The sequence below is a fragment of the Hyperolius riggenbachi genome, chromosome 4 (genome assembly GCF_040937935.1).
Source record: "Hyperolius riggenbachi isolate aHypRig1 chromosome 4, aHypRig1.pri, whole genome shotgun sequence".
Lineage (NCBI taxonomy): Eukaryota > Metazoa > Chordata > Amphibia > Anura > Hyperoliidae > Hyperolius > Hyperolius riggenbachi.
The window spans coordinates 101,138,997-101,166,310 of NC_090649.1; the positions used below are offsets into that span (position 1 = coordinate 101,138,997).

Below are 27,314 nucleotides of genomic sequence, written 5' to 3' on the forward strand. Positions count from 1 at the left end.
AGCTATATAAACTTTAGATAAGATAAATAGACAAGTTACTTGTTATAGTTAGTTTTTCATCTCGGATCCACTTTAAGGAGAGTACAAGGAGGACTGTTTTGGCAGTACACGAAGGACCAACACAACACTACACATGAGGAGTATTTACACCACAATATTCTAAGTTTTTTTTTTTTTTTTTTTTTGTTTTTTGTATATATTCTTCTAAATGATTTGTGTCAGCTTTATTATAATGTGTTTTAGAAGATTTTTCTTTATTTTATTTTTAGGCCCGAGCCCTATCTGCTCAGACTGCTGAAACGGATGCCATAAGGTTTTTGGTTGGAACGCAGTCTCTGAAATATGACAACCAGGTATGTTGCTCCCATTCTTACAAATAAATGAAATCATTCTAAAGCCCCCCAAAAAATATAGCTTGTACTGGATGCTTTGTTGTGAACTAGAAGACATTTCACCACTCAAGTTCTCCACTACAAAGAGAAGAGGCGATACCAGGACAGTTTTTTAAGTTTAGGCAATACAAATAACTCAACCATCACGCTAGCTAATTCACACTTCGTAAGTAGATGTAAATTGTTAAAGTGCCTTCCCTCTGGGAGCATTATCTATAAAATGTCCAGATAAGGAGGGTAAAACATAATTTTATGTGGATAATAAACTGTGTTGTTGACTCCTTCCCCTGTTTTTCGATGGTTGTTCCAGTGTTTCATCCTGCATAAAATTCTGTTTCTACTCTGTCAAAATGTGCACCTCACCAACCTCTAAAGAGCGTTTATTCTCTTCGAGAAGGTAGCTCTACCCCTGACACTTGGGCCCATATGCAAATAACTTTTTATTTTAAGTTTTCTCCTAGGTGATATTTTCACACCTTGTCATTAAATGCCTTTTAAACCACTAGCAAGCAAGAAAATACTCAAAATAATTTTGATAGTACTTTTTTACCAACCTTTAGGTTGTGAACTTTTTCAATTGTTAAATGCTTTAAAGTTAATTTAAAGGGAGTGTGAAAATTATCAGGAGAAAAAGTTAATTGCCTTTATGGGCCTTGGTCTCTAGACTAAGCCGTCCTCTGCTTGCCCATACTTTCTCAGGTATTGTCTGGTCTTCCGTACTTGAATTCTACAGGTTTCAGATGGTTGCACTCCTCAGTACAATGGACTACATACAGGTTTCTTTGCTTCTACGTGGATGTCTAAATCTTTGATTTTATCACTAAGCAGGGGCCCAAACATTACTATCCAGCTGGCAGACAAAATAAAGTGTATTGTAGTGCTCAACAAATCTGAGTATTACTTTACGAAGATCAACATTGTAGCACTCGAAAATCTAATTATTACTTCAAGGAGATTACAATGAACAGTGATTCTAAATGTGCGTATATGTGTTCAATTATTTCGAACAACTTGTTGTTTGAACTACTTGGAGTGCAAACAACAATTGTTCAGACGTCCTGTACATACTGACCAACAAAGCGTCTGATATGCTAATTTACATGTTGTTTAACCAACTTGATAATGTACAATGGACTGGATAGCACAATGGACTAGCTTAAATGGTTAAATAAGTCATTCAGACGTCATTTACACACAGACCAACAAAGCAGCTGATATGCTAATTTACAAGTCGTTTAACCAACAACAATTGAACAAGAACAATGGACTAGATTAAAGTGGGACTTTAATTCCATTAAAAACAAACAGTTTCACTTACCTGGGGCTTCCCTAAGCTCCCAGCAGCCGTTCTGCCCCGCGTCGATCCGCTTTAAATGGTTGATCAAACGACTTGTTGTTTGGATGTCTGTTAGTTGGATAAACGACTAAAGGACACGCTGTCGAGCGACTGATGACAGCCAGTTTGCCCAATCTGCTCAGGTCTGATAGACCAACTGCCGTTCAAACGACTGTTAGGTCCATACATGTGTACAAATGATTTTTAGTCGTTTGTCCAACTAACAGACATTCAAACAACAAGTCATTTGATCAGTAATTTAATGTAGTCCTTTGTTCTATCCAGTCCATTGATCATTATCAAGTTGGTTAAACGACATGTAAATTAAGTAAATTGGCATATCAGCCACTTTGTTGGTCAGTGTATACATGACATCTGAATGACTTGTTGTTTGCACTCCAAGTAGTTCAAACAACAAGTCAGACGACAAGTTGTTCGAAAAAGTTGGACGTTATGCATGGGCAATGTCATATGTCATTGAACAACTGAATAGGACTTCATCCAGACCAAGTAACTCCCTTGCTGAACCTCTCCCTAAATACTACTTTAAAGAGTAACTGTAGTGTAAAATAACTTAGAGGAACTCCAGTAAAAATAATGTAATAAAGTGCTTCATTTTTACAATAATTACAGTGGTTTGCAAAAGTATATGCCCGCTTAAAGTTTTCCACATTTTGTCACATTACTGCCACAAACATGCATCAATTTTATTGCAATTCCACATGAAAGACCAATACAAAGTGGTGTACATGTGAGAAGTGGGACGAAAATACATGATTCCAAACCTTTTAAAAAAAACAAAACTGCAAAGTGGGGTGTGCGTAATTATTTAGCCCCCTGAGTCAATACTTTGTAGAACCACCTTTTTGCTGCAATTACAGCTGCCAGTCTTTTAGGGTATGTCTCTACCAGCTTTGCACATCTAGAGACTGAAATCCTTGCCCATTCTTCTTTGCAAAACAGCTCCAGCTCAGTCAGATTAGATGGACAGTGTTTGTGAACAGCAGTTTTCAGATCTTGCTTCAGATCAGATCCTCGATTGGATTTAGATCTGGACTTTGACTGAGCCATTCTAACACATGGATATGTTTTGTTTTAAACCATTCCATTGTTGCCCTGGCTTTATGTTTAGGGTTGTTGTCCTGCTGGAAGGTGAACCTCACCCCAGTCTCAAGTTTTTTGCAGACTCCAAGAGGTTTTCTTCCAAGATTGCCTTGTATTTGGCTCCATCCATCTTCCCATCAACTCTGACCAACTTCCCTGTCCCTGTTGAAGAGAAGCACCCCCAGAGCACGATGCTGCCACCACCATATTTGACAGTGTGTTCAGAGTGATGTGCAGTGTTAGTTTTCCGCCACATATAGCGTTTTGCATTTTGGCCAAAAGGTTCCGTTTTGGTCTCATCTGACCAGAGCACCTTCTTCCACATGTTTGCTGTGTCCCCCACATGGCTTGTGGCAAACTGAAAACGGGACTTCTTATGCTTTTCTGTTAACAATGCCTTTCTTCTTGCCACTCTTCCATAAAGGCCAACTTTGTGCAGTGCACAACTAATAGTTGTCCTATGGACAGATTCCCCCATCTGAGCTGTAGATCTCTGCAGCTCGTCCAGAGTCACCATGGGCCTCCTGACTGCATTACTGATTAGCGCTCTCCTTGTTCGGCCTGTGAGTTGAGGTGGACGGCCTTGTCTTGGTAGGTTTACAGTTGTGCCATACAGGGTCGGACTGGGACACTGGGGGTCCACCAAAGAAATTTCAACCTGGGGCCCACACATCCCATGATTGCGGGGGAAAAAGGGCGTGACCATGCACCAGAAGGTGGGCGTGGTCACGATGTATTACGGACAGGGCCAAATGTACATGATCTTAGCAGCATTGTAATTCAGAGACACTGCTGCTCAGCAACACTTTGCATAGAGTCCCCTCCTTCAATGTAAAGTAATGTCCTTCTTTGCAGAGGTTGCGACCGTATCGGGGCCCTTGGGCCAAAGGGGCTCCGAAGGGCCCTCCCTCAACTACAGTATTACCTCTCTATTGGTCCTGTGCTCATAATAATCACTTCTATAGATACTTTGAACAGTGGTAATCATTAACAAGCTATTTCCCATCCCCTTCTTGCACCTCTAACACTGTAGTTGCCATTGGCAGGTTTTGGTGCGTCATATCAATTGTTATGTATAGAGTGCTTGGGGGGCCCCATTGTAAAATTTGCATCGAGGCTTGCAGCTCCTTAGCTACGCCACTGTTCTCAGCATGAGTGATTACAGCACTGAGAAGAGAATTTTTGTGCTGCAGGCAGCAATTGGAGCTCTGTCAGACAAGGAGGGGGGCCCACCAGAGACCTGGAGGCAGGGCCCACCGAGGGAAAAACTGTACTACTGTGGCCCAGTCCGACCCTGGTGCCATACTCCTTCCATTTCTGAATGATCTCTTGAACAGTGCTCCGTGGGATGTTCAAGGCTTTGGAAATCTTTTTGTAGCCTAAGCTTGCTTTTTAAATTTCTTAATAACTTTATCCCTGACCTGTCTGGTGAGTTCTTTGGACTTCATGGTGTTGTTGCTCTCAATATTCTCTTAAAGAACCTCTGAGGCTGTCACAGAGCAGCTGTATTTGTACTGACATTAGATTACACACAGGTGCACTCTATTTAGGCATTAGCACTCATCAGGCAATGTCTATGGGCAACTGACTGTACTCAGACTAAAAGGGGCTGAATAATTACGCACACCCCACTTTGCAGTTATTTATTTGTAAAAAAAAGTTTGGAATCATGGATGATTTTTGTTCCACTTCTACACCACTTTGTATTGGTCTTTCACGGAGAATTCCAATAAAATTGATTCATGTTTGTGGCAGTAATATGACAAAATGTGGAAAACTTCAAGGGGGCTGAATACTTTTGCAAATCACTGTATGTATAAATGATTTATTCAGTGTTTGCTCATTGTAAAATCTTTCTTCTCCCTGATTTACCTTCTGGCATTTATCACATGGTGACATTGTTACTGCTGGCAGGTGATGTCACTGGAAGTGGCTGCTGGTGGCTTTTTTGGCAGTTGGAAACAGCTGTAAACAGCTATTTCCCACAATGCAACAAGGTTCACAAACCAGAAACTGCCAGGACCATGGTCCTTGAGACAAGGAAAATATTTTTCATGAGAAAGGCGGTATCAGCTACTGATTAGGATGAAGTTCAATTCTTGGTCATGGTTTCTCTTTAATGGATAAAATTGCTAATTATTTACAATATTCATTTACAGATTATTTAATCAGTGTTTGCCCATTGTAATTTTGTTTCCTCTCCCTGATTTACATTCTGAAATGTATCACTAGTGTTGACATTATCCCAATGTGATCTTTACGGAATGAGGGAGATATTGCTTGCTTGACAGTTGGAAAAAAGCTGTTATTTCCCACCATGCAACAAGGTACACAGACGGCAAACTGTCAGGACCATGGTCATGACATCACACTGTGGGGAGGGGTTTCACCACAATATCAGCCATACAGACCCCCTGATGATCTATTTGAGAAAAGGTAAAGATTTCTCATGGGAAAGGGGGTATCAGCTGCTGATTGGTATGAAGTTCAATCCTGGGTTAAAGTTCCTCTTTAAGTATAAGGATAACTTTTATAGACACAAACAGGTCTGTGCCGAAAACACACTATTACAGTGATGCTGTGTATCTTTTAGAGTAGAGAGGACGTTCTGAGTTCAGGCCCACTTTAAACCAAAAGCCCACTTTAAAGAAAACCTGTACTGAGAAAAATCTCCCCTGGGGGGTACTCGCCCCGGGTGGGGGAAGCCTCCGGATCCTACTGAGGCTTCCCCGGCTTCCTGTGTCCCCCGGCGGTGGAGATCAAGCTCCCCGAACAGCTACCGGGGAAGGGGGAAGCCTCATTGGGAGCCTGAGGCTTCCCCCCCCCCCCCCCGAGGTGAGTACTCCCCAGGGGAACTTTTTTTTGTTACAGGGTCTCTTTAACTACCTGTGTTGTGTTTACATTGCCTCCCATCATCCAGTTTTGAAACTTGTACTCAAGTTTATCAGTTTGGATTCCATATTGCTTTCTTGCAGTTTGAGGAAGTGATTTCAAAGCAATTTGTCTTTATATCTTAAGCCTTCTAAACTTCTTCTTCCATATGTTTAGATTCACGTAATAGACTTTGACGATGAGAACAACATCATCAATAAGAACGTTCTTCTGCACCACACGGGGGAAATCTGGCAGATCAGCGCCAGCCCAGCAGATAGAAATGTGCTTACGACCTGCTACAATAACAGTAAGTCAACCTCGTTTGCACTGAAATGGAACTGCTTAAAGCAGACGTGACAGCAGAGTCAGCTGTGAGCAAAACGTGCTGACAGATGAGGAGAGTCATGTGATCAGATAAGCAGCCATTAGAGGCACTGTGGATTGGGAATTAAACCCTTACTCCAGAAAGTAGAAGCTGATAGCTTAGTCGTTTTTAGATTGACATAATATCTTATCTACAGATATGGTAGATGATATTAAAGCAAGAAGCCGCTCTATTTATGTGGCATCTGGTGAAGTGGGATCTGCGCACGACACGCTACAGTCTAGGCCGGATCCTTTCTCCTTGCTTTGTTAATGGTGGTTGCATAGCAATATTCATTATGCTACAGTCCTGGTTGTTATATACACTGCATATACCAGTAGGCACCAAGATAAGTTTACTTTACTATTGAGACTTCTTTGTTTACAGATGAGCACCCTATATTATTATATTAATATCAAACTATACTGCAATATCATTCAGTACTTTATATTTCTTTACCATTTGCAATACATCTCCAGCAGTCATTTTATGTACATATATTGCATTGTCTTTATGTTTACATGATTAATCCTTGAATTGTAATTACCTCAATACTTACCTCGCTTGACGTAGAGTATATAAACCCCCACCCCCACCCCCAATGCTTTATTTGACCCAGTTCTGATAGTACAGTACCGTATTACATAATTAGGCTTCTTGTACATTACTTTTTGTCTTAAAGAGAATCTGTATTGTTAAAATCTCACAAAAGTAAACATACCAGTGCGTTAGGGGACATCTCCTATTACCCTCTGTCACAATTTCGCCGCTCCTCGCCGCATTAAAAGTGGTTATAAACAGTTTTTAAAAGTTTGTTTATAAACAAACAAAATGGCCACCAAAACAGGAAGTAGGTTGATGTACAGTATGTCCACACATAGAAAATACATCCATACACAAACAGGCTGTCCACAGCCTTCCTTTTGAATCTCAAGAGATCATTTGTGTTTCTTTCTCCCTGCATCTCTCATGCACTGAAGTTTCAGGCCGCTCTTTTTTCTCCTGCAAACAGCTTTGCCCTCGTCTGTAATTCTTCAGTATGTGAAAGCCCAGCCAGCTCAGAGGACGATTTATCCAGCTTGTAAAAGATACGAGAGAAAAGAGAAGCTGCTCTAATCTAAATAACACACAGGCAGTGTGCATAGAGGGGCCAGGAAGGGGGAATTCATAGCAGAACCACAACACTGAAGAACTTGGCAGCCTTCCAGACACAGGCTGACAAGTCTGACAAGGGAAAGATACATTGATTTATTACAGAGATGGTGATAGTAGAACGTGCTGCAGTAAGCCAGAACACATTAGAATAGCTTTTGGAACTTGTAGGATGATAAAAAACAGGATGCAATTTTTGTTACGGAGTCTCTTTAATATTTTGTACTATTTGTTATGTATGAAAAGCTTACTCGCTGTAAGCTATTACATTGTATACAATTGATAATATGGGGAAGATTTTAATTGATAAGAACGTATTTCCATAATTATTTGGCACTGGTTACTTTTGTAACTTAGTGTGGCATTCTTTTGGGTTTTCTCTAAAGGTGTGTATACATGCTAATGGACCTGAGATGACTTGAAAAGCAAGAATTCATACATACCTGTGACTTCATCCAGCCCCCTTCGGCCTGATCTGTCCCTCGCTGCCGTCTTCTGTCTTCTGGATCATCTGCTATGGCTCCTGGTAACTTTGGGAGTTGGGGCTTACTGCCCATGCCCGGCCCCACACACACGCCTGTGGCCAGGAGCGTTCTGTGCCTGCGCAGTACGCTCCCAGTCACAGGAACGAGACGAGTGAGCGCACGCCGCTGCACTGCGCATGCGCCGACTGGCTGAAATTACCGGGACGATTGTGGAAGATCCAGAAGGCGGAGGAGGAGGGCGGCGAGGGACTGATCAGGCCGAAGGGGGCTGGAGGAAGCCCCAGGTATGTGTGAATTTTTTCTTTCAGGTCATCTTACGTACACTTTAAATTTCACCCTTAACAATTGGTGCAACGTTTTATGGCACAAGAACCATACAGACATACTTCTTGGTTGTAGCTGAGCAGTGGGTATTGTTCAATGGAGAGAGGAGGATGGGCGGGGCACAAGCACTGTACAGACATACTTCTTGGTTGTAGCTGAGCAGTGGGTATTTTTCAGTGGAGACAGGAGGATGGGCGGGGCAAAAGCACTGTACAGACATACTTCTTTGCTGTAGCTGAGCAGTGGGTATTGTTCAGTGTGGAGAGTAGGATGGGCGGGGCAAAAGCACTGTACAGACATACTTCTTGGCTGTAGCTGAGCAGTGGGTATTTTTCAATGGAGAGAGAAGGATGGAGGGGCACAAGCACCGTACAGACCTACTTCTTGGCTGTAGCTGAGCTGTGGGTATTGTTCAGTGGAGAGAGGAGGATGGGCGGGGCAAAAGCACTGTACAGACATACTTCTTGGCTGTAGCTGAGCAGTGGGTATTGTTCAGTGGAGAGAGGAGGATGGGTGGGGCACAAGCACCGTACAGACATACTACTTGGCTCTAGCTGAGCAGTGGGTATTGTTCAATGGAGAGAGGAGGATGGGCGGGGCACAAGCATGTGTGGTATGTATGAAAATGGTGTGTTTCTACGTATGGTATTTGGTATTTGTTAATTGGTTGTCATTTAGTGATTCACCATTCCAAACAACAGTGTTAGGCAGCTATACACACACCAGATCTCAACCAACATCTTCTTGGACGATTGTCTGCTTTAGTTATCTCAGTGATGCTGTGTTGTTGGTTTTTTGGTTTGATTTTTTTACAAGAACCAATGCTATAATATTTTCCACTTGTCTGTAATAAAATGTGTTGAGTAAATTCAGCTGGAATTTGTGTGTGTGTGCGAGTGACTTTATTTCAGGCCGCAAAGAACTAAATGTGAATATTTTTGAGGGGTAATTATTTTTCCATGCTCATTGTGTAAAAGTGCCAATAACTTTTAAACATTATTTATTTATTACGTGAGAAGCCGCAGACAGATCTGTTCACCAAATAAAAAACAAAACAAATGGTTCCATTGCATTTGGCACATTGATAATGGTGAATGTGCCGCAGTAAACAGCCGAGAGGAGTGATATTCTTTTCAAACATCTTGTGTGCTGCTTCTGCTGTTTTTTGGTACTTTTGCTTTTTATTGGACACTTTTTTTAAAATGTTTTAACAAAACATTTTGCAAAATAGCAGTAGCAGTATGCTGCTTCAAGTTAAGTTTAAAATAAAGTGATGAACTGTTTTCTAATGGCTCATACACACGAGCCACCGCTGTGGCAAGAGCCTTAAAGAAAAAAAAAAAAAAAAAAAAGCAGCATCGACAGCTCGTCGCCAGGTCCCTTTGTACAACAGCCGTACAAACGGCGCACAGAGGGACACAGATTCGGCGGAAGCTGTCGCCGAAGGTTCCTGCCCCCCCCCATACATTGTGTATGGAGTTGCTGTCGCTAGTCTGCATACACACAGCGGATTAGCGACAGTTGCGTCGAGGTTGCTGCGACAGCTGTTGCCGGCGATTGGCCAAGTCAATCGCCTGGCAACAGCTCTGGCAAGCGATGGTTGCGTGGTTGCGGCGACAGTTGTAGCCCGTGTGTATGAGGCTTAAAGAGACACTGAAGCAAAAAAAAAATATGATATAGTGAATTGGTTGTGTATTATGAATAATTACTAGAAGATTAGCAGCAAAGAAAATATTCTCATACTTTTATTTTCAGGTATATAGTGTTTTTTCTAACATTGCATCATTCTACATTCTATTCTGTGCAGATTACACAACACTCAGCATTCAAAATGAGTCTTTCAGAGCAGTCTGTGAAGTAATGACCTCTCCTCTAGCAGAGGAAAAGTAAATAGTCCAGGAACAGTTGAGATAATAAAAGTCAGATAACAGCCCTCTCCACGACTAACTTAGGGCTGGTTCACACGGGCGTCTGCTGAGCTTTTGCTTGGCATTGCGTTCAAACGCCAGCGTTTAAACGCCAGCGTTTAAAAGCTAGCTTTTGAAAGCTTTTGAAAAGCGTTGAAGGCTAGCAGTTCTGGTCTCTGCTATTGTTTCCTCGCGTTTACTGCCTCTGAAAGCAGCATGTTGCTTTTGAGACTAGACGCAACGCTGGGATCTACTGCCAGGCTTTCATGAAAGCCTGCAAAAGCCAGCTCTAAACGCTCCCATTCACTTGCATGGGATGGCAGTAGATCCCAAAAAACGTTGCGTCTGAAACGCTGCGTTAAACGCCACAAAAACGCCCGTCTGAACCAGCCCTTAGTCGGAGAGCTTAATAGCTTGTTTGCATAGAGATAACAACTGGAGTTTCTCAACTCTTCCTGTACTGGAAACAATTAGACTGATGTATCTGATCTTAATGTTTTATTTCTTAGCTGTGCTACACATACAAATCATAATATCATCATTTTTTTTTCCGCTTCAGTGTCTCTTTAAAGCAAGTGAATGTTGATTGTGTTCAGTGCTCCACTGCACTCCCTGTACCTTAGCCACATGGGAAAGTAAAATTACAAACTAGTGAGGTAAATTACTGACTTGTGCGGTAAACACCTCAATATTGTCCATTCACAAAGACTAGAGTAGACAGTAAAACAAGTGAGATTTTGGTTTTTACCTCCAGCCTGGAGCTGTCAGTAACTATCAAACAGCCATTTAGGAAAAGGCAAAGGAGCCAGCCAATATAAGCAACCATCCTGTCTAACTACTCACCCCATTGGTACCGATGTACTGACAGGCAGGACATCAGAAAACAAAACTAGATTGAGAGATTACTTATTGATAGATGAGGTGTGCTGTCAGTCTGGATTTCAAAAGTAGAGCGTAAAAATGTGGCCTTCAAAATCTTTGATATCTTCCCTTTACAAATGGTCAGACTGCTTCAGGTCACATTTCCAAATGTTTTAAAACATTTTTTGCTGCAAAGCCTTTTGCAACCCATAAAGGTAATATTTGGACACTCTGCTTTTTAAGCTTTAAGGTGGTGGACCTGAACTCAGAACTTCCTCTCTGCTCTTAAAGGCAAGCAGCAGCATAATAACCTTTAAAGAAAAACTTTGATTTATTATAGCTGCTATCAATTCTGAAATTAATCTGCAGTGTTTCTTCTCTCTGCTTTCATGGAAGCACACATATTGTTAACATGCTGTGTCTACCAATTAGCTCACTGTTGTACCAGTCAGCTGACACAACTGAGGTATCAAATTACAACTTGTGGTTAGTCACAAATGAGAGGTAATTAGACAGGCTAAACTCTCTAAATACATACATGGTGCATTTCTATAGGTTTTCCTTCTGTTCTGTGCAAGAGTTCGGGTCCACTTTAACCACGTCCCTACCCTGATCATATTCACAGTTCAGCTCAGCTCTGATTACTTTGGCAATAACTTTATCAATGATTATCACAACTAAATTTTATATATATATATATATATATATATATATATATATATATATATATATATATATATATATATATATATATATATATATATATATAGTATATTGTTTTATTTAGAACAAATTGGGCTTTTTGTGGCTATTAGTTTTTATTAATGACCATATTTTCTATGTATTTTAAAAGAAAAATAAGGGGTGAAAAAAATACACTATCCAATTTCATACATTATAGCTTTAATATAAATACCTTCTATTGTACATTAAACCCACACATTGTATTTGTCTATCTCTCCTGATTATTATTTTAAACAGTTCATTTGTTTTAAAGAAAATCAGTAATGAAAATCGTCCCCTAGGGGGTACTCACCTCGGGTGGAGGAAGCCTCCGGATCCTATTGAGGTTTCCCCCGTCTTCCTTAGTCCGGCGGCGAAAATCTTCCCAGAGCAGCGGCCAGAAAAGGTAAATATTGCACAGGCCAACAAATTGTCGCCTGTGCGTTCCGTGGGCTGCAGCGAGACCTCCGTGGGACACAGGAGGACGGGAGGAGCTTCAATAGGGTCCAGAGGCTTCCCCCTACTGAGGGGAGTACCCCCCAGGGGAACTTTTTTTTTCAGTACAGGTTTTTTTTTAATATGTATTAGTAACACATTGTATATACCCTACTCTCTTGTTACATCCGTCTGCTCCTGGAATGTTTGTTTTACACTTGTTTACACATTAATCCTGCCATTGAATTCTCTAGGAGGAAGAGATGGGCTTGCTTTCATTCCTATACAACTGTGTAGCATTGTTATCAGCTCAGAGATAAACAGTGTGATCTAGGATTTTGTAGGAAGGGAAGTGCGGAGACTTATTTTCATGGCATGGAGCAGGAAGTGTTTAAAGTGAAAACATGTGAATCGCCTCTTTTTTTTTCTTTTTTTTTTAAACAAATCACCATCGCTGTAATCTTGTTGCAATATTAACAGGGCTGTGGAATCAGTCGAGAAATCAGTTGCAGACATTTTTGGGTACCTTGAGCCAAAGTTTATGATTTCATAAACTGAGGAGTCAAATGCTTTTTGTACCTATTCCATAGCCCATAGGAGTCTGAGCAAATTTGGGTACCTGGAGTCGGAGTTGGAGTCCGAATGATTTTTGTACGGACTCCACAGCCCAGTGTTCTCCCCAGGCTCTTTTTGCCGGGTGCTCCACCTGGCTAGTTTTGGTGAGCACCCGGCTGTCATTGGCCATACCTCCTATGAGTTGGGCTGAAATAAAATTCTGGGGACAACACTGCAGCCCTTGATTTTAATGCAAGTAAAAGGGAGCGTGTTTTTAAAAATGAAAACTGATCGAAAAGCGCTCTGCAGTGTAGCTGAGCCCTCAGTGTATTCTACTCACGTCTGACAGTGATTTAGTACACTTTTAAAATCCACATCCAGCAGTTGGAATCCTCTAGAGAATTGTAATCTCTTTTGTGCTTTCATATTAGATATTAACATTTTTTTGCTGCTTTTTTATCCCCACCTAGCACCGTTCTAGTATTGCTTTACTTCCGCATGTGGGTGCATTTTTCTGTGTGTGAGAACCTGTTTTAGCTGTTAATGGCTTTGTATCAGTTTCCCCCCTCCAATAAGGTTATACGTGAGCACACATGCCTGGCCATGGAGTAATGACTCTGGAAGTCTGGTAGGGCAGGCAGGAAGCGAGATGGCCCCAGTGAAGTGCAGGAGAAGTTTTGTGACAGATGAGGTCAATTTTACCAACAGCCTGAAAGAATATTTCACCTCACTATTCATGAGGCAGGCTGGATTTAATATCCCACTGACTAGGATAAATTATTCACTTGAGGAAGGTGAAATGCCAAAAGGACTGTAGATCACTCCTGAACAGAGTGGTTAGGAAATTAAAACAATGAAAACTACGGAACGCCTCAAACCAGGAGAACAGAGATTTGGTTTCATTCTTTTATGATGTTCCTCTGTGCAGCTTGGGCTCATTTAGCCGTTTCTCACTGTGTGCTTAAAGTAAAACTCAGTGGATGGAGATGGAGCTTGGCAGGGCTTGACTCTCTGCTGAGTCTTAATTGTTCATAGTGTTGGTAGGCAAATCCCTGCTAGGTCTGGCACGGCCATTATAGCCAGCGCTACGCTGGGAAGTAAACTTCCTGAACTTCTTTTCTGCAATAGGATTCCCATGTATTTTTGTATGGAGGATCCACTAGAGGTCACCGGCCACCTAGTGGATTTTTCATAAATGGAGCCTGTGCTTCAGATGAAGGGGAAATCAAGAGATTCAACACACAACTAAGCCATAGCTGATCTAGGCTTAAAGGGACAATACCCTGCTAGAAGTATCCTCAGTATTTATATTTAATAGATCAGTAGAACTGTGGTCCAAATTCCCTTCTGTAGTTTGAGAAATTAGCTACACCAATAAACCTGTAAGGTCAAACCGCTAATTCATAAGGTTACTAAAAGGGCTACTAAACTGTGTTTCACTTTGCTGGAAAGCTTACCTTATTACATCAATTCGGAGAGTGTGAGTTCTACCGGCGCTATGAGATATACAGTCCTATCACTGGAAGCAGGAGGTAACAAACATTCAGACACCATCTTGATTAAAGGAACTGTGTGCTCATGATGCTAACAGCAGATGTATATAACATGGATCATTGGAGAAAAGAAACAAGTTCCATCAGGCACTGCAGTTGATTTGTATTTATTTGCAATTTGAGCGTGATATGAATCACAGCATGTGAATTTCTTGTATTCAAAAGGCAGGTGCATAAGTCATAAGCAAATAAATTGTGATATGATGACAGACTCAATATTATGCATGAGATAATGTCCTACCATATCAGAGGGTGGTGGTGGTGGTGGGTGCAGGGCAAAAACGGTAGCCTAACAGCCGTTTTGCGCGACGGTGCTTCTTCCGAGGCTGATCCACCTGGATCAGCCTCGGAAGAAGCACCGCCATGCAAAACGGCTGTCGGGCTGCCGTTTTTGCCTTGCACCCACCACCACCCTCTGATATGGTAGGACATCTATCTCATGCATTATATTGACTCTGTCATCATAGCACAAGTTGTTTGCTTATGACTTATGCACCTGCCTTTTGAATACAAGAAATTCACATGCTGTGATTCATATCACACTCAAATTGCAAATAAATATGAATCAACTGCAGTGCCTTACCTTATTACATGCCTGTGGAAAGTTCCCACGTTGTTCTTTGAACAATTATTGCAGTTGATAAAGCAGAGCAAACAGCACAGGGCAGTGTTTTGTTATTTTTTCCTGAGGAATTTGGTGATTGGGAGAAGTTCTGTAAGCAGTGCAATCAAAGTTTCTCTTATCAAAAAGTTGTATACATGTAATAATGATATCCATGTAAGGAAAGCTTGCAATGCTACACTCTGAGCTGGTGGGACTTGAGATTTTTACATGGATGACAATATGTCATCACTACACAAACTATTTTGTAACTGAATGTAAATGAATGGTATTTTCAACTACAGCCTGCTGCTTTGCCCTTTTTTGGAAAGTTGTTGCAAAGCATGTCAGCAACAGCTCTGTGGCGTAGTGGTTAGCGCTGGTGCCTTGCAACGCTGGGTCCCTGGTTTGAATCCCACCCAGGGCACTATCTGCACAGAGCTTGTATGTTCTCCCTGTGTCTGTGTGGGTTTCCTCCGGACACTCTGGTTTTCTCCCACATCCCAAAAACACACAGATAAAGTTAATTGGCTCCCCCCCCCCCCCAAAATTGGTTCTAGACTACAACACATATGATGCATAAATGGACATAGAACTCTGGTGGGAATTAGATTGTGAGCCCCTCTGAGGGACAGTTAAAGGGACTCCGAGCACCTCTCATGGGTATGCCTTTAAGACTTCGACCAGTACTGCAAAGTACTTAAAGATGCATACATTTCTGTAGCTTATGCTCTCCTCTTTCATTTGATGCCTGAATCCCCATCCTACATGAAATAGTTTTCGTTAGATTTTAATTAAAAAATTGCGGCTGCCATCTTGGCTATGTTATAACTTCCGTGTCACCCCTGCATTCTCTGATAGAGAAGTGCATCACTGAATGAAGCAGAATCACTGAATGAAGCAGGAAGTGGAAGTGACACGCATGGCCATTGCAAGAGGCTCCTCCAGAGGGGTCATAGCACAACAAAGTTGTCTGTCTTAAAGGCATACCCATGAGAGGTGATCGGAGTCCCTTTAAAGGCGCATTGGCCAGTCCCCAAAAATGAAAATGAGCTGTGGCGGGGGACCGGATGATCGGTGAGTGATGCAGGGGGCTGGTGGAAGCCCCAGGTAAGTGAATTTTGTTAGGGTCAATTTAAGTGATAAGACAATATACTCTGTGCAGCACTGCGGGAGATGTTTAAGCTAAATAAATACTAACTAATAATAACAAATGGCTAAATGTAATCGATGCCCAGACTTCAACTCTCTGTTTGTCTCTGGTTCATAAGTCTGCACAAAATAGGAACTTATTTTTCCCTTGCACCTATCCAGCTGGGTTTACTGTAATGCCACATTATTCCACAGGAAGGAGAGTTCATACTCATCTGTAGGGATGCTGGCTCTACATGTTGGTCTTAAGTAATCACTCGCACGCTCCCATCCAATGTAAGTTAGTAATACACTTTGAGATTAATTGACAAATCTAATGTCTAATCTTTTAAAAATGCCAAAGGATCCATTCAAACCGTTTAGAATCCGCATACGTTGCGTGGAATTGCGGAACGGGGGACCCTTGAAGGGTAAGGGGGTACCGGTAGACACCAGGAAGAGCTGAAAGGGGAGGAGAGTTAGCACTAGACCACCAGGAAACCTTTAAAGATGAAGGGGGAGGACACTGACTACCACGTGAAAGTATTTGGGTGAACGGGAGAAGCCACTAGATCCTCAGTGAGAGATGTGGGGAAAAAGGGGGCCAACTAGACTACCAAGAAATGCCTTAAAGGTAAATGTGGGCTAGATTACCAGGGACTACATTAAAGTGTGGGGGGGGGGTGTCACTTAAAAATGAGATGTATCCATAATTTTCTTTTTTTTGTAACACTGATTTTTATTCTTTTTTAAGAGTAAACATAAGAACAGGAAATCATACATACCTTCTTGTGTACATTTATGCTTAGGATTTCTAAAGACATTATGGTATATGTAAATAATATGGTCGAGGAACGTCCCATGTATACTAATTGAGTCTATAGCTGGGTTATGGTTAAGGAAGGGATGTATGAATGATAGTTTTTGTCCATATATTTTGATGATTGAGTCCGAAAACTTTGGATGGTGGAGTAAGTCTCTTGTTATCTAGTGGAGGAGATATATAGGACTTCAGTGTAGTTTCGTCAGGTTGAAGTATTGTAGAAATGATATTCAGGAAAAACTGCGAATAGTCCTATTGTCTAGATTGCTTTGAGTACAAGAGGTCTTCTTATAAACATTTAGTAGTAATAAAATAGCATGAGAGAAGGTAGTATAGGTAAGGGGGTATGAGGAGAACAACAACATTAGAAAGCATGTTAGTTTGTTGGGTCACAATGGTTGAGAGCCATGCTAGATCTGGAATATTTGTAAGGATTTAATAGGGTGTGTAGGGCCTGGTAGATCTCCTAATTGATCTTTAAGGGGTATCCCTTTATTTAAGAGATTGTTTACTTTTCATGGGGGGTTATAATCCGTGGTAGTGTAAACCCATGGATCCCATACCCTGTGGAAGTTTATTTCAGTATCTCTGAGTGTGGCTGTCATTCGTTCCATAGTTTTAGTCCAAGCTATTTTATTTTTAACTTCCAGAATGGTTGGTGGAGCTATATTTTTCCAGGCTGTGGCTATTGAGAGCCTTGTGGCCGTTAGGATGTGGGTTATAAGCCTGGAGGTATGTTTCTTGGCATTGGGGGGGGGTTTACCCAGTAGCATCAGTAGAGGGTCTATAGGGACTAGTGTATCTGTGATGGAGAGGATGAGGGTTTGAACTTGTTGCCAGAGAGCTTGGATCAGTGGGCAGTGCCAAAAAATATGCTCTAAGGTACCTTTCTCACCACACCCTCTCCAACAGAGATCAGATGTTCCTGGGTATACTTTTGCAAGTATCTCCGGGGTTAGGTACCACCTGTAGAGTATTTTATAGATGTTTTCCTTGACTTGTACACACATTGAGGAGTGTTTTGCGTTTTCCCATATGTCCTCCCAGTCTTCTATGGGAATAGTTATCTGTAGGGCTTTTTCCCATTTTTGCATGTAAGGATGAGATGGGGTTATTGTGCCTGACTTGTTATGTAGCATGTTATATATTTGTGATATTAAGTTTTTCTGGTGTCCTCTATATAGGCAGATGGTCTCAAATAAGGTTCGTGAGGTTTTATGTGTTGTTTTATGAGCTTGGGAGTGGTATTGAAGGAAATGGGTAATCTGGTTAAATTCCAGTAGGGTCTGGGAGTTGAAGTGCATTTTCTCTTCTAGCTTAGTTTTGGAGATTAACTTGTCAGTGGTCGGGTCTGTCCAAGTAAGCCTATTAAAATAACCCAAACTGAACCATTTAGTCATAAAAGGTTTTGAAATGCCTGGGGAGAAGGAAGGGTTTCCTAGGAATGGGAGAAGAGGTGAGGGATTAGATTTTAAGTGTGCTGAGTGGGCGATAGATTTCCAAATGTTCATTGTAAAATTAATAGTAGGGAGTAATTCCGAATGGGATAGTTTGGGTGGGATTTCTGACCAAACGAGCGAAGCTAGGGAGAGAGGGAGTATGCTGGTAGCTTCTATTAGGCCCCATTTAGTGTGCACTTTAAAGTCAGTCCATTCCTTTATTTGTCTAAGATGGGTAGCTAGGTAATAGAATCTTAAGTGTGGTAGGCTGAGCCCACCCATTTCCCTTGGTGAGAGTAAGACCGACTTAAGGACCCTTGGGCGTTGGTGGTTCCATAGAAATTTCAGAAATTCCGATTGTAGCCTTTTTAATTGTATTGAGGGTACCTGGACAGGCAGGGTCTCGAATAGATATAGAAGACGTGGGAGGATATTCATTTTTAGTGAGTATAACCGTCCCAGCCACGAAATCTTGTAGGCGGTCCACTTATGAAGGTCCTGAAGTATTTTTTGGAAGAGGGGAGGGAAATTTTGTTTGTAGAGTGTAGAGTATGAAGGAGTAATGTATATACCTAGGTATTTAAGGGCTTGAGTTTTCCATTTGTAGGGGTAGGAGGCTTTTAGAGCAGATAGTAAGTTTGGGGGGATTTTGATTGGGAGGGCTTCTGTTTTGTCACGGTTCAATTTGAAGTTTGATAAAAGTTCAAATTGGGATATAGTAGAGTGCAGGGCTGGAAGTGACGTTATGGGCTGTGTGATAGATAGAAGGATATCATCTGCAAATAGGGAAATCTTATGTTCGAAGTTGTTTTGTTTAAATCCCTGTATGTCCGAGTTTGATCTGATTGCTGAGGCTAGAGGTTCGATGCTAATAGCAAAGAGGAGGGGGGAAAGGGGGCATCCTTGCCTCGTACCATTTTTTATGGTAAATGGGAGTGGAGAGGCGAAAGGAAGTTTAACAGTAGAGGTAGGGAGTGAATATAGAAATTGCAGTACAGAGATGAAAGGGCCGTTGTATCCTTGGTGGTCTAATACTTTGAAGAGGAAAGGCCATGACAGTCTGTCGAAGGCCTTCTCTGCATCCAAACTTAGGAGCAGAGAAGGCCTTCCAGACCTGTTCATTAATGATACAATATTTATGGCCTTTCTTGTATTGTCGCCGGCTTGACGGCCTAGAATAAAGCCTACCTGATCGTTATTAATGAGGTTGGTTAGTATGGGATTGAGTCGGTTGGCCAATGTTTTGGTAATAATCTTTAAGTCCGAATTTAATAAAGAAATTGGACGATAACTTTGAGGGAGTTGGGGATCCTTCCCTTCTTTGGGTATCATTGTTGTGAGAGATGAGAGGATGGTTAATGGGGGTTTTTCACCTTGCATAATCGTATTTGCTAGGGTGAGTAGGTGAGGGATAAGTATTTCCTTGAATTTCTTATAATATGAATAGGGTAGGCCGTCTGGGCCTGGGCTCTTTAGTGATGGTAGGGATTTCAATACTTCGTCGAGTGTATCCATAATTTTCTTGATAAATATTCCAGGGTTCCTTTAATTTTGTATTTCATACCAAAATTGATTTCATCTTTATAACACATAAATCTCTTTGCTTGATATCCTCAAGGAATATCACAAGTGATCCAAGTAACTGGATTGGATTTCTTTTTCTTTTTTTCTTTTAATTTTGGTGTTATGTGGTAAACTATTAAAAGTTTCACATGGACCATATTTAAAGACAAAATAAAAAATAAAAAACAGCAGTTTCTGGAAGCTGTTAGCAGTTGTGGGATTGTAGTCTTAATTAGATGTCCTCAGCAAGAACTTCTTTGTATAAATAAAGAATTATCAGGCTTTTCAAAGGAATAAAATAAATCCCATGCCCATTATTGCTGCATGTGAAGGCAAAGACCAGAAGTCACTCATTCTGGGCATACACAAGTCACGTGACTCTTCCCAATTCCTCCCTTTGCTGTGTATGAAAATTAAGTTTGTGGCCAACACTGCAGCTACAGCAGAGTCTCAAAATGATAAGATTCTGCTGTAGCTGCAGTGCTGGCCAAAACCAATCTCTGCATAGTAGGGGAGGAGTAGGTGGGATGGCTATGTCCTTAGCGGGAAGAGGTGTTTTTTAGCTAGGTTACACTCACACTCCATGCAGAAGCAAGCTTTTCTGAGTGGATGCTGGGTCACATGACTGAGGTTATCTTGAAATTAACAGTTTTTTTTATTTAGGTACATTTTGCTATTGAGTGGCAAGATTAGTTTACTTCCATTTGTGACCCTTGGTGTGATGTGGTGGGTGCCATGTTGATAAGTGGGGCATTTCCCTAAAAAAAAAACCAGATTCAGCACATATTACTAAAAGCAACATTTGATGACTTTCCTGCCTGCACTGCTCAGTGGTAGCTGCTCCGTGTCCGGCAAGGCCACTTGAAAGGCTTCATTATGTCAGTATTTCCATAAAATGTGCAGCACCCAAAGATGGGGCTGGCGAACACCGTGAGCTGATGGGGAAAAAGGACAAATCTTGACAGGGATCAGCATTGTGAGACATTCAGAAATGTACAAGTTAAAACATTTTCTGAAGAGGAGATCACGACTGACATATCCACTGGAGATCTTTGAACATATTGTCAAGTCGATAGACAAAGGAGAACTCGTGGACATAATTTAAGTGGATTTCTGAAAAGCATTTGATATGAGCTGCACAAAGAGTTCATCTACAAAGTCAATAGCTGGAATGGAGAAAATTTGGCTGGAGTACAAAGACTATCTGAAGCGGGAAAGGGGTACTAATGCAAAGTAAAGGTTTTGTACATTCTTCTGTATTATTTTTTTCTCTCTTTCATGCTTGCCTACCCACTGTGCAGAGGTATCGAGAGGTAACAAGCTATAGGCGCAGCTTTAAGCAATATGGATGATCTTGGCCACTAATATTTAGAAGCCATGCCTGAGCTCTATTTCAAAACTCTCATTTCTAATATCTGAATATCTTTAACCCCTCCCTGTCTTCAGTGCTATTTTTGGACAGCACATTTAATTTCTTAATGGTATGTTTCTTTCAGTTTTTGACTTCCTGTCATTAAAGCAAACCTGACCTGAAAATTGAAAGTCAAAATAAGCATACGTAAGTCATACTTACCTCCTGTGTAGTCTACTCCTCAATCTCTTCCTCCTCTCATGCATCCTGTTTGTCCACTGTGATCAATGGAATTCTTCGTCCTCCATTTTAAAAATGGTGATAAACCCGTAATCGGTTCCAGGTCTGCACACTGTTAAATTGTAATATAGCCCACGTGAGCTATAGGGAAACATGGACATTACCTTTCACATCAGTTATCCTTTCATTTATAACGAACAGCAACTGATATATTTCAATTCTGACAAAATCTCGTCAGAACTGGAAGGAATCGTTGTTAGAAGAAAATGGTTAGCTTCTGAGAGGAACTGATGGCAAGGTAAGTATACAAAATATATTTGCAGGTACATCATATTTTTTTGTTGTTGTTGTTGTTTTTTTAAATAATTTTATTCGGTTCAGGTTCCCTTTAAGAAGTTAAGACAGCCCTAGCAAATGGGAACCAGTAGAGGTGAATTGAAAATTCTCCTAACAAGCGACACCTCTGTACAGCTCTCATCCGCAAACTGTTTCCCAATCAGAGTCATAACTACATTGTGCCACTCCCTCTGCAGACGTCCGGCAGTCGGTGCCCCCTTTCCACCCGGCTAGAGGGAGCTGCTCCTGTCCCTAATGCAGAGTGGCAACAGGACATTTTACATTTATACATTACCTGCTTCTAATTTAGCTAGAAGGTCCTTCTCACTCCTGTTCAGCGTAAAAGCAACGTACAGCCAATCACTACACAGGCCCCATAGCCACATGGTGAATGGCTGTGCGTCGCTTGTACAAGGCGGACCTTCCCTTCCCTTAGAAGCAAGCGATGCTTAACACTCCACTGCTGCTTTGCATTAAAGCAAACCTATGAGGAAAAAGTGCCCAATTTGGGTACTTAAAGGATACCCGAGGTGACATGATGAGATAGACATGGGTATGTACAGTGCCTAGCACACAAATAACTATGCTGTGTACCTTTTTCTCTTTCTCTGCCTGAAAGGGTTAAATATCCGGTATGTAAGTGGCTGACTCCGTTCTGACTCAGACAGGAAGTGACTACAGTGTGACCCTCACTGGTGATAAGAAATTCCAACTGTAAAACACTTTCCTAGCAGAGAATGGCTTCTAAGAGCAGGAAAGAGATAAAAAAAAGGGTCAACAGTTCATAGATTTTAGCTCTGGCATGCTTTAATTGAATGTGTCATTGAGCAAAAACAATAAAACTGTTAAAACTTAAAAAGTAGATTTAAACATAAAATAAAACTGGAATATCTTAAAAAGTCATTTTTAGGAGAAGGAAGATAGATACAATTGTTTAGTTCATTATTTTCGCCTCAGGTGTCCTTTAGTTTGGTAGGGGGAAGCCTCTGAATCCTAGAGAGGCGTCCCCTGTCCACGTCTGCCTGGCCTATACAACGCTGGGACCCTCACAGGCCCAGACCACTCACACCTGTGCACTAGCCCAGAGCTGCACATGCTCTGCTTTTTTTTCGCCCCCCCATGCTACTGCTCATTTACAAGACATTAGTGCGACCAGTGGCGTCACATGGAGCAGAAACATAGACTCTAACGAAAAGCGATTAGCATGCTTTAAGAATAGTCAAAAGAAAAATACTAAGAAGAATGACTGAACCGAGGAAAGAAGATGATATCTGGAGAATACGCTATAACCATGAGTTAGAAGAAACATTAGAGGTACAAAGTATTATCAAGTATATAAAAGTACCGCACATTAGGTGGCTGAGACATGTGGAGAGAATGGAGGAAGGAAAAATGCCTAAAAAAATTATGAAAGGCTGTACTCAACTAGAGGAAGAGGAAGGTCACGTTCAAGATGGATAGAGGACGAAAGGGCAGAGAAAGGATGGGGGCAAATTGTGGAGGCGGCCAAAGCCCATCATGGGCTGTAGTGCCAGAAGAAGAAAAAGCTACTGCTCGTGCACGAGCCATATGGGAGCGCAGCTGCAAGCTTCGGGGTACCGGCACTGGTAGGGCAAGGTGAACAAGGATGGGGGAAAGCCTCTGGAGGCAAGTACTCAAATTGGGCACATTTCTTTTCTCTCACAGGTTTTCTTGAAGTAAAGTGAAGAAAGTGAAGTAATTGTGCATACGTATGCATCTTTAGGCTTAAAAGGGAACCTAAAGTGAACATTAAAAAAACAGTTTCACTTACCTGGGGCTTCGACCAGCACCAACTACCCCCTTCCTCCGGCAACCGCCCTGTGCCTGCGCCGTCACAGAATGATTCTCCTTTCCCCCGCTGCGACTAAGTTTCAAATTCTGCACTTCAGCTAGTCACCAGCCACTGTGCCTGCCAGGGCCACGCGCATCCTGGATCACGCTCTCGTCACTGGTTGCATCCTGCGCATGCACAATATGAGATTGTATCTATAGGTTCCATAATAAATGAAAAAACCCAAATTTGTGTTCAGATGTTCAGTTCAACCACTTGACGACCGCAGTGTTAAACCCCCCAAAGACCATGCTCGTTTTGGCTGCTCTGGGCTGTGCAGGCTTTTCAGCCTCCTGCACAGCCCAGCTTAAGGAGCCCAGCGATCGGACTCTCCTCCTATTTTTGTCCCTAAGGGGAAATGCTGCCGGAGGTGTCCGATCGCTGCTGTGATTTTTTTTTTTCTTAGCCTCATAGAGGCTCTCTCTCTCCCTCCGTCCCCCTCCCTCTCCTTCCTCCCTCCCCTCCGCCTGTAGAAATGAGCAGGATGGCGATCCGTCCTGATCTCTGCCTCTCATAGGCATCAGCCTATGAGAGGAAGGCGCTCCCCGGCCAATCAGAGGCCGGGGATTGCCGATCTTGTACAGCGCTGCCGGGGACCGTAGGATGTAAACAAAGGGGATTTCTTTCCCCTTTCGTTTACAAGCAGCCGGCTAGCAGGCTAATCACGGAGCTCCGCACCGTGAAGTGGCAGGGAACGTACGCGCATGCGTGTGGCCGTTCCCTGGGAAACTGCAGCCCCAGGACTTGACGCCAGTTGGCGTTAGGCGGTCCTGGGGCTGCTGCCGTGGTCACGCCCATTGGCGTGAGGCGTACCAAACACACAAAGGGAAATACTCACTCCCAAACAGTTCTCTGCTGCTTATATATTGCCTGCAGGCTGCTTGTAAGCCAATAAGAAGTGCACACGCACGTTACACCTAGTCTGCAGTAATCAATTAACCAGAGGCTGAGTAATTCAGCCAGTCGTTTGAGAGGGCTTCAGCTGCATATAGACAATGGCTATATGGCCAGCAGGGGGCACCAGCGTGCAGGATATTCCCTCTCATCTGCCCCCCTCCTAACTAAACTGCATGGGAATCTACAATAAAATTAAAAACAATAGTGCACACGCCAGCCTGGGGCCCCGGGAACTCTCACTGCCTGGGGCCCCAGAACCAGCATGTAACACCATATGTGAGCGCAGTCAAGCCCTGGAGCTGCCACCACCAGGAGCCTGTCCCCAACTGCTCTGAGACTTACCAAACACACAAAGGGAAATACTCACTTCCCAAACAGTTCTCTGCTGCTTATATAAAGCCTGTAGGCTGCTTGTAAGCCAATAAAAAGTGCACACACACGTTACACCTAGTCTGCAGTAATCAATTAAGCAGAGGCTGAGTAATTCAGCCAGTCGTTGGAGAGGGCTTCAGATGCCAAGCAGTTTATTTTTTTTAAATGTGTCCTTGACAGGTTATACAGAGCAGATGCAGATATCCTTCCCGACGCATCTTGAAGCGACGTGTCATCCCCCTCTGCTAAGTCAGGCTGAGTTTAACAGCTGATTTCTCTCTCTCTCTCTCTCTCTCTCTCTCTCTCTCTCTCTCTCTCTCTCTCTCTCTCTCTCTCTCTCTCTCTCTCTCTCTCTCTCTCTCTCTCTCTCTCTCTCTCTCTCTCTCTCTTCTCTCTCTTCTCTCTCTCTCTCTCTCTCTCTCTCTCTCTCTCTCTCCAAAAAAGCTTTATTGGCAGGACCAAATACATTTAGCATTGCCAAAGCAAAACAAAGCATTATCATGGGGGGGATTGTGGGAATAAGGGAAGGATATAGGTATACAGTCCATAGGAGTGTTGAGGATGTAATGGATGGTATGGGGGGATGGGATCTATAGTCCATAGGGGTGAGGGGTATAGGTATACAGTCCATAGGGGAGTATGGGGTTATGCAGTCCATGTGGTATCATGTTCCTCTCAGTTGGTGACAGGCAGTGAAATATCGGGCTGCTATTTGCACCGTTTTTTTCCTCTTCCCCCAGTAGGATATAGAGTTTCCTCTCCTCATCTGTGAAGGTGAAATCTGGGATGTGGGTGGAGAGTCTCTGGAAATGGGCGGTCCTCAGCGGTGTATATTTGCTGCAGTGTAGCAGGAAGTGGGCCTCATCCTCCAGGACCCCCTGGTCACATTGCCTGCACAGTCTCTCCTCCCGGGGCTTCCATGTCTGTCTGTGTCGCCCTGTCTCTATCTCCAGGTTGTGGGCGCTCAGACGGTACAGGCTCAAGGCCTGTCTGTCTTTCTGGTGGTGTAGCCTCTCCAGATATGGAGCCATTGTGTACTCCCTCTGTAGTGATTGGTAGGCAGTGAGTTTCTGGGAGTTCTTTATGTCACTTCTCCATTCCTCTAGGTATCGGTCCTTGCAGCTTTCTATCTTTCCTTTTATTTGGGCTTTTGTCAGCCTGTGTTGGTGGTCTTGGCTGGGCTGGCACTTGACGCTTTGTTTCAAAGCGCTTGGTATGGCCTCGCCACCCTGTCTCAGTGAGGCTTTATGGTGGTAAGTGCTGGGGCTGCTGCTCTGTATATGCACCCAGTATGAGAACGCCCTCTGCTGGATAGTCAGCCAAAGTGGGAATCTGCCTAGCTCTGCCCGGCAAGCTGAGTGTGAAGTGCTGCAACTGACTTGGAGAAGATACTTGCAGAACTCTAGATGGAAGATTTCTGTTGAGCTGGAGTCCCATTTTGATTGGTCAGGATAGGTGACCGGGCCCCATACCTCACTGCTATAGAGCAGGATTGGGGTGATGATGCTGTTGAATATCTTTACCCAGACTCTCACCGGTAGCGACGAGCGACGGTTCGGGGCGCGCGCCATACTCACGGGCGACCTCTCGCTGAAACACGTGGTTGCGGCGACAATTGTATCCCATGAGTATGGGCCATAATGGCGGGGCGCGCGTGTTGCGGCGACAGATCGCCCGTGAGTATGGGCCGCGCGCACACCGAACTGTCGCCCGGAACGGGCGCGCACCCCGAACTGTCGCCCGTCGCTGAAGTCGCCAGGCGATTGAAATGTTCAATCGCCTGGCGACAGTCGCCGCCGCAACTCCGCCGCAGCTGTCGCTAGTCCGCGTGAGTACACGGACTAGCGACAGCAACCTCCATTGAGGTACGCAGCGCTTCCGGCGAGCTTCCGGCGGGGGGAGGAGGAACGTCGGCGACAGCTTCCGTCGCGCCGCTGGTCCCTCTTCCGCGTGTGTACGCGGAGGGACCTGGCGAGGAGCTGTTGCCCACACGCTCACGTGTGCTGGCGACAGGCCACTTTTACCGCCCGTGAGTATGGGCCATTACTGTTTGTGGTCACCAGTGGGCAGCCATTCTCTCTCTCTCTCTCTGGTGTATGGGACATGCAGGCTGTGTGCTGGGGAAGTTCATAGCACTGCAAACAGAAGTAGCCGTGTAAATGGGACTGTAAAGTAATTTGCCTTGTTTATTTGTTTATCTAACATCTTCAACATTACAGTGTCAGCTTCAGCAGAGAGAGAGTTGCTATGGAGCAGCCCCAGTCAGCAGAGGAAGGGGGGGTGGGCAGGATCTCAGCATGAGCGCTGTATATCCTTTTCAAACATTTAAAAAAGCAAAAGCTGCTTGGTTTTTGATGCTCCTAATTTAGGTATACGCTAAGAGGGTTATGCTAGAAAAACAATTGTTGTTAAAGTGCCCCTTTAACCCTCCTGGCGGTATGAAAAATTCGGCCAGGAGGCAGCGCGGCAGTTTTTTGTTTTTTTTTTTAAATCATGTAGCGAGCCCAGGGCTCGCTACATGATAGCCGCTGCTCAGCGGCATCCCCCCGCCCTCTTCAAACGCCTTCGGCAATCTCCGATCAGGAAATCCCGTTCAAAGAACGGGATTTCCTGGAGGGCTTCCCCCGTCGCCATGGTGACGGGG

At 43.2% G+C, this 27,314-nt stretch overlaps 1 protein-coding gene across 1 annotated transcript in view; it reads left to right on the forward strand.

The window, feature by feature from the left end:
- The window catches only part of EIPR1 (EARP complex and GARP complex interacting protein 1), a 316,345-nt gene that overhangs the window by 55,419 nt on the left and 233,612 nt on the right, over positions 1-27,314 (forward strand). The window contains exons 2-3 of the mRNA XM_068280351.1: positions 270-353; positions 5,881-6,013. Of these exons, the coding sequence (XP_068136452.1) occupies positions 270-353; positions 5,881-6,013 (217 nt within the window). The remainder of the gene's footprint in view (positions 1-269; positions 354-5,880; positions 6,014-27,314) is intronic.